Consider the following 13,239-nt stretch of genomic DNA (forward strand, 5'->3'; position numbering starts at 1 on the left):
TAAAGCAGCCCCTCTTGGATTTTAAACATTTAGGTTACAGATAATAACAGTATTACAAAGAGCCAAACAGGAGCTTAGATTGCATATTGCCTTTGTATTAGTAAACGCTTGCACGTGGCCCTGGCAAACATTGCAAATTCCTGCAGCAGTTTTTTCATACAACTACATAGGGGTGAAAGGGGTCTGAGAATACAGTGCCTATAAAAAGTAGTCACCCTCTTGGATATTTTACCCTTTCATTGATTTATCAAGTAATCATGGTCGATATAAATAGGCTTTTTTACAAAAGAAAATTGAAAAGAAATAAAGAAATAAAGAAAAATAAAAACCATTTACTGTCAAAATGAAAACAGAATTTTTACAAAGCAATGTCAATATAAATAACAATATGTTATGTTAAATATGTGACTGCATCAAGTCAGTATTAGAGTCACCTTTGCCTACAATTACAGCACTGAGTCTGTGTGGATAGGTCTTAAAGAGCCTTGCACATCTGAACACTGCAATTTTATTTTATTCTTCTTTGCAAAACTTCTCAAGCTCTGTCAGGTTGCACAGGGATCCGGCATGAACGGCCCTTTTCAAGACCAGCCACACATTCGCTATTGCACTGAGGTCTGGGCTTTGACTCAGCCGCTCCAGAGCATTCCCTTTGTTATCTTAAACCATCTCTGTGTGACTTTTGTGGGTTGTTGACGTGCTGGAAAATGACTCTTCTCCCAAACCAGAGTTCTCTTGCAGACTGAATAAGATTGTACTCCAGGATTTTCCTATATTTTGCCGGGGTCATTTGCCCTCCACCCTTACAAGCCTCCTAGGGCTGGCTGCCAAGAAGCATCCCCCTGCATGATGCTGCCACCGCCGTGCTTCACAGTGGGGATAGTGTTTGTGGTGATGTGCATTATTTGGTGTCCACCAAACATAGCATCTTGTCTGATAGCTAAAAAGCTCCATTTTGTTCTCATCAGACCAAAAGACTTTCTTCCACTTGAACATGGAGTCTCCCACACGCCTTTTGGCAAACTCTAGTCCAGATTGAATCTGAGGTTTCTTTGACAGTGGCTTTCTCTTTGCCACTCTCCCATAAAGCTTTGACTTACATCAATTGTTGTCTGCAGAGTCTCTCCCATCTCAGCTGCTGAAGCTTGGAACTCCTTCAGGGTAGTCATTGGTGTCTCGGTGGCCTCTCTCAGTAGTCTCCTTCTTGCACGCTCACTCAGTTTGTGAGGACAGTCTGATCTAGGCAGATTTACACATGTACCATTTCCTTCATTTCTCAGTGATGGATTTAAATGATCTCTGGGGGATGTTCAGAGCCTTGTATTCATCCTCTGACTTGTACTTTTCAATAACCTTTTCTCTGAGTTGCTTGGAGTGTTCTTTTTTCTTTATGGTGTAATGGTAGCCAGGAATATTGATTATTTGGTGACTGAACCTCCCAGACACAGGTGTCTTTATACTACAATCACTGAGACACATTCACAACACTCAGGTGATCCACATTTCTCTAACTGTGAGACTACTAGCACCAGTTATCTGGACCTCTGTTGAATTAGGTCAGTCACTTTAAAGGGGGGAATATTTATGCCAGAAGTTTTGATGAACAATGAAAATAAGTGCATTTCTAACATGTTCATGTTTACAGATGAGGAATGATAAAAGACACTTAATGTTAAGAGAGTGTATGTGTGCATAAATGTGTGTTTGGGTGCTGCAGGATTGCTGTCACCTTCAGAACTGTTTGTCTGGTTCAACAAATATAAAACAGTCTTTATTCATTTACGTGTCTGGGTGTGTTTGTTCTCTTTGTTGTACTCTCACTAGACAGTGTACACACAAGCCTGAACACATAATATCCCCATCATTAAATATCAATTTACTCCTCACAGTTGGACTGTGTTTGAGTGGCTGAGTAGTCTGACTGGTTTGTTATTATGAAAGAAGCTCTCAGCTGCATGATAGAAACAGAAAAAGGAGACCTCTGCTGACCCCTGCAGGCAAAATCTAAATCTTATATGGAGTTGTCACAGCACAGTGAAATCTTCCTCTCACTTTCTCAGTCTTTATCAGATGGACTAAACTTCAGGGCTTCTGTTGTCTCAGGATGCATCTGGGAGCAGATTAGAGGGGATTTGTCCAGACACAATCAGCCTATGTGAACACCTTTGTCCTGGATGCTCCTATTGGTATGATTCTCTCCATTCTTCTCATGCAAGGCCCACTAATCCAGGAAAACCCTATTAAGTGTCGCTCTGATAGAAAGGGAAGGATAGACAGGCAGTTTGTGTTTTACTTAGCATGTTTTATGCTGAGCACCTCTCTTCATGTAGGCATGTAAATGTCTGAACATTGACAGTTCGATGTTTGGGCTTTGCCTCAACATGTTTAAATTGACCTCTCTCTAAAGTTGTGGAAATTCACATCCTATATACCCTTATATATATATATATATATATATATATATATAGATAGATATAGATAGATATAGATATCTATCTATATATATAGATATATATATATATATATGTAGTGCTTAACAAATTTATTAGACCACCTGTCATATTTGTCTCAAAGACCATCCAGCATCATGAAGTGCTCTAATGCAGACTCTTTCATTTTCAGTGAGCTCTCCACGTATTAACATTTTGAACAGGAATGAGGGATTTCAAACTGAATTCACCCAAATTTGAGCTGGCTCACTGGGCTTCTCTGAGAAGTCAGAAATTAATCAAGCATAATATTCAAGCACTAAAACTAATTTTTCTTTTCAGGAATGCAAGTAAATAACTATAATTTGACATATTAACCGAGAAATAATAATGCACTTTACTATTTTTTCTGTTTTTTTGTAAATCAGTAAATTTGAAAATTCATGGATAACAATAATAATTCTATTTTAGCATTAAAAATATCATTTGGGTTAAAGCGCTTCTACATATTGGTGTATTAACCATTGCAGAAACATAAAAGGTGATTTTGGTAATTACCAATGCTTTTAATTTACGGCAGCTGTGGCATAAACCTTACTTTGGTTAGGGTTAATAAATTTGTTAAGCACTGTATATATATATATATATATATATATATATATATATATATATATATGAAGTATTTTCTTATTTTCCATTCACTTCTATTGAGGTTCTGTTTGCAAAAAAATATACAGAACTGGAGTTTTTACAACTTGGAATTTACTGATAAAACACAGCAGCCATGGCATGCACATTACTCACAAATCCCACATCACCACACTGATTCCTTTATGTTCCAGTGTTACAGGCTGATAATGGCCAGATTTCCAGTGTTTTTCAGTTCAAAGCCTTGTCCAGAAGAATGAACCTTGTCCAAAGCAGGTTGTCATATCTTAAGGACTCAGTGTTATTGTGAAGGGCATAAGTCTGTTTTTCCAGAGGGAGTATTCTCAGAACCTCCTTGAACCAATTGTCCACTGAAGAGCTGTCATCAGAAATCCAGTTGCTTGTTCCTCACGCTGTCCACTTTATCTCCCAAAATATATCAAAGGCTGTGTAGTCAACAGAAGTGGAAAAAGCACACCAGCATTGTACTCAAGTAAAAAAAATACACTTACTTAAGTAGAAGTTTGAGCATTAATTTCAGAACGTATTCAAATGTGCAAGTACCCCCCCCCCAAAAAAAAAAAAAAACAATTACAGTAATTTGAGTTAATGTTATTAGTTAATTTTCACCCCATTTCCCCTTAAATTTAAAGAGGTTTTGATATTATGTAGTGCAGCTCCGTATAAGACCACTAGAGGGAAACAGGGAGCATGTTGGGACGATGAATCCGTGTTTAAAAACGAAAGAAGAACATTATTTGAGCAAACAGAAACAGGTGAGAGTGCCTTACATCACTGAAGTGACTTAAAATAAAGTCGTGACACACTTTGTGTCTGATTTAGAAAATGAGTTAATCCTCAAATCAACGAGGTAAGTGTTTGAAGGAGGTGTTTATTATGTTAACAGGCCTTTCGCGCCACAAAACTTCCATCAAATAGTTCTCCTTATTTTCTCTCAGTAACTTTGAATTAAATTATATGCTGGTTTCCAGTCCACACACTTAGGAGATTAAAAAAAATATTTATTCAATTATCCTCTGTTAGTTACTTGGCACAAAAAGGAAGTGAGGGAGCATGTTAAATCGTTTCAAAGCCGCGTTTTTGTCTTATCAGCTGCAATATATCAATCATTTTTAGCACAAATACTGATAGTGTTTACATTAATGAAATGTCAAAGTTTAGACAGAATTGGCCGTGTTTTACACAGTAACGAAAGGCTTCTGGAGGTTGTTGATTCTTTCTGTGAAGTAGTTTTGGTTTAAGCCTATGTCCAACATTTTGGGGAACATGATTGCTCCCGTTCAAAGGTGTGAATCTCCGACCCTACAACGACACTTAGCAGCTTGTAAGCGCCAGAAAACCCACAAATGTGTTGAATAGCCCCCGAATTTCCACACATGCTAAGCAGCTCCTTTGGGAAGGAAGAGTCTCCTGTCTGCCAATGGGGTTCCTTCTAATCCAACTTGTTTTCACTGTCTTGCTGGGAAGAAAGCGGCTTCACATTAGCACTACGTTAGGTCGAACAAAAGACTTGCATTCCCGAAACTGAGCTCTACAACACCGAGTGACATCCTGCGTGTTTGCAGTGAGATCCCACTGTGCGCTTTGTGCGTAAAACTCAGAATGTTGTGCGCTCCTAGATTTCGATCTCCTATAAGTTCTGCACCGTGTTGTCTATTTGTAAAAATGCAGACTTTAAATTGGTCCGCATGTCTGTTTTCCGGTAAAATACTATCCAGAATCAATCTGAGCCAGTGCAGATTGGCTCGTTTCTGTGTTTTCATCACGATTAAAATAATTTCCACGGACGCTTATATAGGGAGTAATTAGTTTGCTGTATTGATTGACAGATTAACAAACATTTGCCTTCTTAATGTTCCTACATTTGTTTATTAGCAATTCCCTATGTATATTGCTCTGCAAAAATTGTTGATTGCATGCAGGCTTCAATCGAAATTACTTTTCTTTCTTGCGCCACACCCCAACCCCCACAAGTTTTACTTCTCGCCCTCTCGCTCAAGCGTCCCTCTGGTGAAAGTCTTCATGATCTTTTACAGCCTGGGCAGCAGCTTCAGGGAATGAATTGATTTAGAACAATAAGTCTTAGTTTAATTACTTTTTATTAGACAATGTGTCTTGTGTGTCATAAGTGTACTTCAGTTACGCAAAACAAGCTTAAGGCCTCCGTGCGTAAAGCTCCTACGATATCGTTTCAAAGCAGAAGGTCTGTAAATTACATGTTGATATTATTATAAGGGTTATTTACAGGTTTACTGTCTTTCTCTCGCCCCTCCTTGTACACAGACCCTCCCTAACGCCCCCGGGGCGATCAGTCTTTCTGCTCTCAGATAACGCGTCATTCTACCCTCGATTACGCAGCGGGATTTACATGAAACTGTTAATTGTTTGCTCTTCAAATAGAGTCAGCCTGGAGCCAGCAGTCTGCCAGAAGTTAAGGAGCGCCTCTAGACCTCCCTCCCCCTCTCAACGCTCCTGTCCGAACGTGCGGACCGATCTTCTCCCCCCTTTGGATGATCAGCATGACAAAGCACTGGCCGGAGCCGAGCCACTTGGCACTGCCTTCACTGCCTCACCTCGGAGAGCATCACGGCCATCACCTTGACTTCAGCAGAAATGCTCAGCAGAGCTCTCCTCACGGCGGTGTAACACGGAGCAGCTCAGTCCAACAGTGGCCTCAGCAGCAGCCGGCCCAGATGCTTCCTCAGCAGCCTCCCCGCTTGGAGAAGTTTGCAGTGCGCCCCGAACACCTCACCAGTGCCACGACGTTCATGGATAAAGCCGTGCCGCCGGTCTCGTCGTGCCTCAATCATCAGGACGCAAACTATAAGCCGGAATCTATAAACCGGGGCGCTTGGGACGGCGAGGGGGATACAAGTGGCACAAGCGGGGGAAAGAAGAAGAACTATCAGCGGTATCCAAAACCTCCGTACTCCTACCTCGCTATGATAGCTATGGTCATCCAAAGGTCCCCAGAGAAGAAACTGACATTATCTGAGGTAAGCCTAAACTCATGCCCAGTAGAAAGGACGCATGATGTGTTTTGCGCACCGGTGTCCACTTTTACGCACTGATCTTTTTCTTAAATGTGATTCATATTTTGTAAGATTTCATCAAGGAATATTAGTTGAGTAAGATATTTGTTCATGGACAATACTGGCACGCAATTTACAGTCCACAAAGTGACAAATAACAGCAGCCTCTTGGTGACACTTGAGTGACTTCCATTCCTGGTTTGCTTTGATAAGGTTTGACTGCAGTGAAACCAGACACTGATCTGTATCAAACAAGTGATAAGATACACAGTGCATCCTGGAACCAAGTTTCATTGAAATTGTTTTATTTTAAAGTACTGGCATCATCAGTTTAACGTTATTTTAATGTAGCAAACCTGCAGTCTTAATAAAATAGAGGTGTCTTGTGGAGCTGCAATACTTGATTGCATTTAATTTCCTACTTATGTTATCAGTCAGCCCATTAAAGTGGATTTATATGGCATTATCTTGCAGTTTAGCATATCTAAGCTAAAATCTTGTGATTAAAGCATCTGTTATTGACCAAAAAACCCCGAAATTCTTGTATAATTTCTAGATCCTGAAGGAGATCAGCACTCTTTTCCCGTTTTTCAAAGGAAACTATAAGGGCTGGAGAGATTCAGTGCGACACAACCTCTCCTCATATGACTGCTTTGTCAAGGTATGTGTGTTAATGCCTTTGTTTTTTTTAATTTGTTTGTTAGATCCTTGTTCAGTCTTGAGTTTCTTCAATAATTTTGCATGGCAACATCCTGAGTTGAGGTTGGTGACCATGTTTAACAATTGTATAAATGCACTCTGAGATTTGGTTTGAGATTAAATCTTTTTACTGCTGTTGTTGTGATGTTAAAGTGTGAAACTAGATGAGTCCTGCTTGACAAGGTTCCCTTCTCTGTCCTTTCACCTGCAGGTGCTGAAGGACCCAGGCAAGCCTCAGGGCAAGGGCAACTTCTGGGCGGTGGAGCTGAGCCGTGTTCCTCTAGAGCTGCTGAAGAGACAAAATACTGCTGTGTCACGCCAAGATGAGACCATCTTTGCCCAGGATCTGGCTCCCTACATCCTGCAGGGACACAAGCCAGAATCAGAACCACCTCCCACCCCTGTCACCACCCTCCCTGCGATGCCCTCGAGGAACCCCTCCCCACTGCAGGAGGATTTGTTCCGACCCAAACTGGACTCCTCCTTCGCCATTGACTCTTTGCTTCACAGCCTGCGACCGCCAAGTGCCTCTGGAGATGTGGATGTGTCTTCTAGAGACTGCTGGGGCAAGCTTGACCGACCTCGTTCACCACCACCTCGCCCCCGCTATGCCTCCTCTGCCCGTAGTGCCTCGGCCAGCTCTGCCAGCCCGGCTTCCACCTCTTCCTCTTCTTCTGACGAGGAATGGAAAGGCATGCCTCTGTCTGGGAAGCGAGTTCCTCTTGATGGCGAAGCTGGGTCAGATGGTTACGAGGACTACAGACCTCTTAACAAATCAGCCCGACGGGAGACTGTTGCACCACCATGGGAGCTTCCCACCTCCTACGCAAAATACGCTCCCCCTAATGCTGTTGCACCACCCAGCATGAGGTTCAACGGAGGCCCTCTGATGCCCCTACATGGCGGACTTCCTCTGTATGGTTATGGCAGCCCTCCTGTTGCACCTGGTCACTTTTTAAGCCCTGCTTATTGGCCCATTCTCCCCAATGGACGGGTTTCTGTGCAAGCCCCACCCCTCATCATGGACTTGGACAACATGTTACAATCAGTTCCCCCAAATAAAAGTGTCTTTGATGTATTGGTGCCAAGCAATCAGAACTCTCTCTCACATCATCAACCACCCAGTCAGTACTCCCTGCAGAACGGACCTCCGCTTAACAGATACCCTCAGTACTGACTCTAAAAAACAGACTAATACCAAGCCATGCTGCCCCAAAGGGCACACTTTCCTGCTGCAGTTTCTGCCAAAGCAAGGACTCAAAGGGGGGTTGAGAAACGGATACATTTATATTTTACCAAAATTAGAGCTTTATTGTAAGACAGTATTTTACAAAGACAATTCGTCTTTAACCATTTCAAAATATAGACTTGTTACCTGGAGAAAAATCTACCTCTAACATCTATACAACCAAATATCTACCTCATTCTGACATTTTTGTATAGGCTCTTTGCACTGCCGCTTGCATTTGCACTGTTTTTATTGGCACAAATACATGTTGTCCTCAACAGAAGCCCTAAGAGGACATGCATCCATACCTTTTACCTTATTTTCCTGTGATAATGAGTTGAATTCACAGGTTTCAAGATCGCTGGGAAATTGTCAAGTTATGACAGGAAAACTAGCATTGTTGTTTTGATAACTTAAGTTGTTAATGAACTTGAAAACAACCAGAAATCATCCTGGGTACAGGTAAAAAAGAATGCATGGATGTATGTCCACTTAGGGCATCTGTACTTTGCCTCTTTGACTGCTGAATGTCATGCTCATGAACCATGAGCTAACAGCTGGAATGTAGATGTTAAATCTGAACATCAAATGCAATCGGTCACCTTTCTGAAAGCTGTCTTTTTACAGATGTAACTTGCCAACATTTTAAATTTTAAGATTTTAAATAACTGGTACTACTAAAAACATACATTTTTTCCTTTACTGGGATGCGACTGCATCTATCATAATGTCTTAATATATTTTTATTATTTTGTTCAGAATTCTGAATATACAGGACAAGATGCTAAAGATCATTTCTTCCCTAACAACCAGTATTGGCCATGTAGCTACCCCTTTATTCATTATAGTGTTTTGACTCAAAATCAGTTTAACTTTAGGTTGATATGCAATCTCTAAAATGCCACATTTTCTATAGTGAATGGAAACGATCGGCCACAGTGCACCTATCAGTACCTACCTCATGTTTTCTCTGCCCTGCTGTCTTTGCACTATTCCTGTCCCTGAGAAAACCTACTGAAGGAAATTGTCTGTAAGTGTCTGCCTACCTCATCAATGAAGGTGTTTTCTTTTTACCATTTTATCTGTGGTCTTGTAAAGTGTTTGTACAGTATTGAGCTGAGGTGAAAGCTGCTCAGAAGTTTCATTAATTGAACAGGGTATGTAATAAAATGTTGCTTATTTTAATTGTGCTCCTCTGTGTTCTGTATGGAGATATGAAACCAACCACTCCCATTTAAAGACGTTTTTTAAAATTTAGATTTCATTTTTGTGTTTTGTCAGATGTCTCTTTTTCATCATTCGTTCATTTGCATGATAACCAACAGCATTTCTTTAGAAATAGACATAGAATTTCTTGAGAATTTGAAATCACTGGTATCTGGACAAATCATTACACACTTGCTGGCCACTTTATAAGGTACACCTGTTCAATTGCTTGTTAACTTGAATGGTTGGAAAAATGTTGCCTGGTCTGATGAGTCTCCATTTCAGCTGTGAGGGCCAGAATTTGGCAAAGCATGGATCCATTTTGCCTTGTATCAGCGGTTCAGGAATATTTTCTTGGCACACTTTGGGCCCCTTAGTACCAACTGAGCATCGATTAAATGCCAAAGCCGACCTGAGTATTGTTGCTGACCATGTCCATCTCTTTAAGACCACAGTGTACCATCTTCCGATGGCTAGACAATGGACAGGACAATGCACCATGTTACAAATCTCAAATCATCTCAGACACGACTATGAGTTCACTTTACTCCAAAGGCCTCTAGTCACCAGATCTCCATTCAATAGAGCACCTTTGAGATGTGGTTATGGGAGATTCACATCATGGCCGTGCAGCCGACAAATCTGCAGCAGCTGCATGAAGCTATCATGGACCAAAATCTCTGAAGATTTTTCTGACATCTTGTTGAAACTATGGTAGAAGAATTGAGGCAGTTCTGAAGGCAAACATGGGTCCAACCTGGTACTAGCAAGGTGTACCTGATATTGTGGCATGTTCATCTGTATTTTTATTCATCTATTTTGAGTACTTTTAAAAATTCATCATTTTACTTTGACTGAAGTATGTTTTCGGTAAAGTATTGTACATCACAAACACTAAAAGCCACAATGAAGAGGTCCAAGCTTTCTTCTGTCCAGTAGTTTGGCTTTAAAAACCTGATGGTCAGTGGCACATTGTGAGATAAAGAGTCCACATTTTATCCCAAGACAGCTTTTTTGTTTTCTTTTTTGCATTTCACTTTAGGATAAGATACACTATGATAACCAGCCTGTTGGAGATTCATAATCTCTGATCCACTTTTTAATTTAGCTTGAATAGAATTATAGAGCAGTAGTTTGGCTTCCACCTAAGTTTTGAACCAAACTTTTACTTGAGTAGGACAGTCTTCCACCTCTTAAAATACTTACACTCAAATCAAGAACTTAAAATGAGAACATTTTAACAATATTTGTGTTCTTTGTCTACTTTTAGACTTTTCTTGCAGCCATCTGACTTTAGTGGAAAATATAGCACTTGTTAGCTTAGTTGCTAGCTAGCTTCTTCACAAAACTGAAGAAGAATCCGTTGCTAGATTAGCAGCAACTTTAGACCTTTTTGTTGCTAGATTAGCAGCAACTTTAGACCTTTATGCAGCATGACTTTAAGCTAAACGCTACAATAGCCTGCTAAAGCTGGCAGTGTTACATGACTAGTGTCAGTAGTGAGGCTATGTATTTTTCATGAAAAAAAAAGGATTAAAGATTTTCTATCAGTGATTCACAATATTAAAGAATGATATTCATATTTAGAGGTGGAAAAGTACATGGCTATAGCTACTTTGGTTAAAATCTACTTAAGCAAAACAGTTCTGGCTATTAAAGTTTACTTGTACAGTAAAATGTGATCTTTTCTTATTGGCAAAATGACAAGAGAAAAGATCTACAACCAGGTAAAGTCACAACTCAAACATAAAATAAAATACACAGTAAAATTGACTGTTAAACTCATAGAGCGTTGAATATAACACTTTAAAAGTGTCCATATCGGGCCACACTACATACAGTTAAACATTACTTATGAAATAAATATTTTACAATATAACAGCTGCCACAACTCTTATAAATCTGTTAAGTGTTGTCTGCCCTGACAAAAACAAAGCAGAGTCATCGTCAGAGCAAGGCAATGCATACTGATGAAGAAAATTCTCTATTTGTCCTTAAGGACTAACCAAAGTCACAGGCATGCATGCTGATTCAGTGGACAACTTCACTCATGGTGCAAATGTGTCTCCCATCAAAAACATCAATACACCAGAAACATGAGCAGGGATCAACTGTTCTGGGATGTGATCAGTCTCTAGCTATATGCTGCAGTGTAGTCAACATAGAAAAATACAAGAATATTGTTCTCGTGTAACCATACAGTTACTGATTAAAACTTACCTACATAGTGGTAAGAGTACTGATTTCAAAATATACTACAAAGTAGAGGTAACAGTAACTTGAGTGAGAGTAATGATTTATTTCCACCTCTGTCTGCATTGGCATATATTAGTTTATAAAGTTAATCATCTGTATTGTAAAATGTACAATTCTACCAGTTTTTACAAAATGTAAATGTGGACACTATGTAAAAATTAGTTGGCAGTTTTAGTAGGACTAACAGACTGGTGTCAAAAGAAGTCTTTTTTTTGGGTTACCCTTGTTCCTTTAACTCTGAAGACTTAAGTTTTGGGTGTGAATAACAGTTACATGTCCATATTGGTGTAGGTATCAGCTAAAATAATTTTTTTGGCAAATCTAATGTTTTGCATCCCTGCTTTATATCTAAAAAGTACAATTTCCCTCTTTTTAGCCCCCCTAATCAGAGCATTTACTCCCAAACATTTGCTGACTACTATCCTTTTTTTTTTTTTTTTTTTTGAACAGCAGGGATTCAGTTTCAGTTCCTCTCATTATGATAGATTGTTTTACAGCAGGAATTGTAGTAGTATAAATAAGGATAACTATCTTTGATCCACAGCCCATGGCCTCTGCATGGGAGCTTTCAGCTTAAAACACACACAGCTGATTTACATCAACAGTCAAGGAGCCGTCAGCCTCCTGCTGCTTCTACTGCTGTGTCCTCTATCTCTTTATCAACAGCCATCGCATGCCTGCACTCCCTCACCATCCATGCTTCTTTTTCCCTGATCGTCCCTCACCCATAAGTGGGAGGAGGGGGACACAATTTAAACGGGGACGTCCCCTTCCCCCAAACATACCGGCATTCTGGGTTGTTTCTGAACACTCCAGCTCATGAATTTACATGTACGACTAGTGAGGCTCACACTGGGTTTTGTGTGAGTGACTAACCCCATCAGTAACTAATGAGAGGTGAATATGTTGTAAATTGACTGAATAACCCTTTAAATAGAAAATGACAGAATCTTTGCAATTATCTTGCAGCTTTTATAGATAATTTTGTAAAATACTGCTGTCCAGCATAAAGAGGATATATGGAAATTATGTTTTCTTTCAAACAAGACAAAAAGAGAAAAATATGAGTAGAAATTGTTTTTATTGAATGTCCTGTTATATTAACAGAAGAACATAAACTACATCTTTCAATTTAAAATAAGTGGTTGTTCCAGTCAAAAATGTAGAAGCACCTTCTTAGATTTTTTCTTCTTCACAGTTGAAAGTAAATCATTTTAAAAAATTAAAAACATTGTAGTACACAAAGTTAAAAACTATTCTTTTGCCTACCACAGAAAAGTTGGTGTTTTAAAGTTTTTACTTCAAATTTTTTATTAAAGCTCTTGTGAGGAACTTGTGGTTTGTGTTGATTGATGCACTCCCCCATGGACAAAATGTGAGCCATGTTTTCTAATAAAAAATAACACCCTGCTTTCTCCAACAGTTGGTTGAAATTTGTTTTTGGAAGATTATATTTTTGTTGTAACTGCTTTTGGGCATTAAATCTTTAACCACTGGAAAGCCTTCTTACTTCCTTCTAAATCAAGATTCTCAACGCGTGGCTCTTGAACCACATGTGGCTCTTTTGTGATGATTTGTGGCTCTTTATGTCATAATTTGAAACATTATTTCCCCAAACCTTAAACAAGGGAAATTTTGACCTCAGAAATTATCTGTTGCAACTCACATTAATCAGTTTGTTTTTGTCTGTATATTTCCATTGTCCTTAATTGAAATGTTT

At 39.6% G+C, this 13,239-nt stretch overlaps 1 protein-coding gene across 1 annotated transcript; it reads left to right on the forward strand.

Moving 5' to 3' along the window:
* The first annotated feature begins 3,850 nt into the window (after nucleotides 1-3,850).
* Nucleotides 3,851-9,242, forward strand: foxh1 (forkhead box H1). Its single transcript, XM_041813883.1, has 4 exons — nucleotides 3,851-3,948; nucleotides 5,499-6,094; nucleotides 6,687-6,791; nucleotides 7,041-9,242. The coding sequence occupies exons 2-4, from the start codon at nucleotides 5,609-5,611 to the stop codon at nucleotides 8,004-8,006; spliced, it is 1,557 nt and encodes a 518-aa protein (XP_041669817.1). The 5' UTR covers nucleotides 3,851-3,948; nucleotides 5,499-5,608; the 3' UTR covers nucleotides 8,007-9,242.
* The last annotated feature ends 3,997 nt before the right edge of the window (nucleotides 9,243-13,239 follow it).

The sequence above is a fragment of the Cheilinus undulatus genome, linkage group 19 (genome assembly GCF_018320785.1).
Source record: "Cheilinus undulatus linkage group 19, ASM1832078v1, whole genome shotgun sequence".
Lineage (NCBI taxonomy): Eukaryota > Metazoa > Chordata > Actinopteri > Labriformes > Labridae > Cheilinus > Cheilinus undulatus.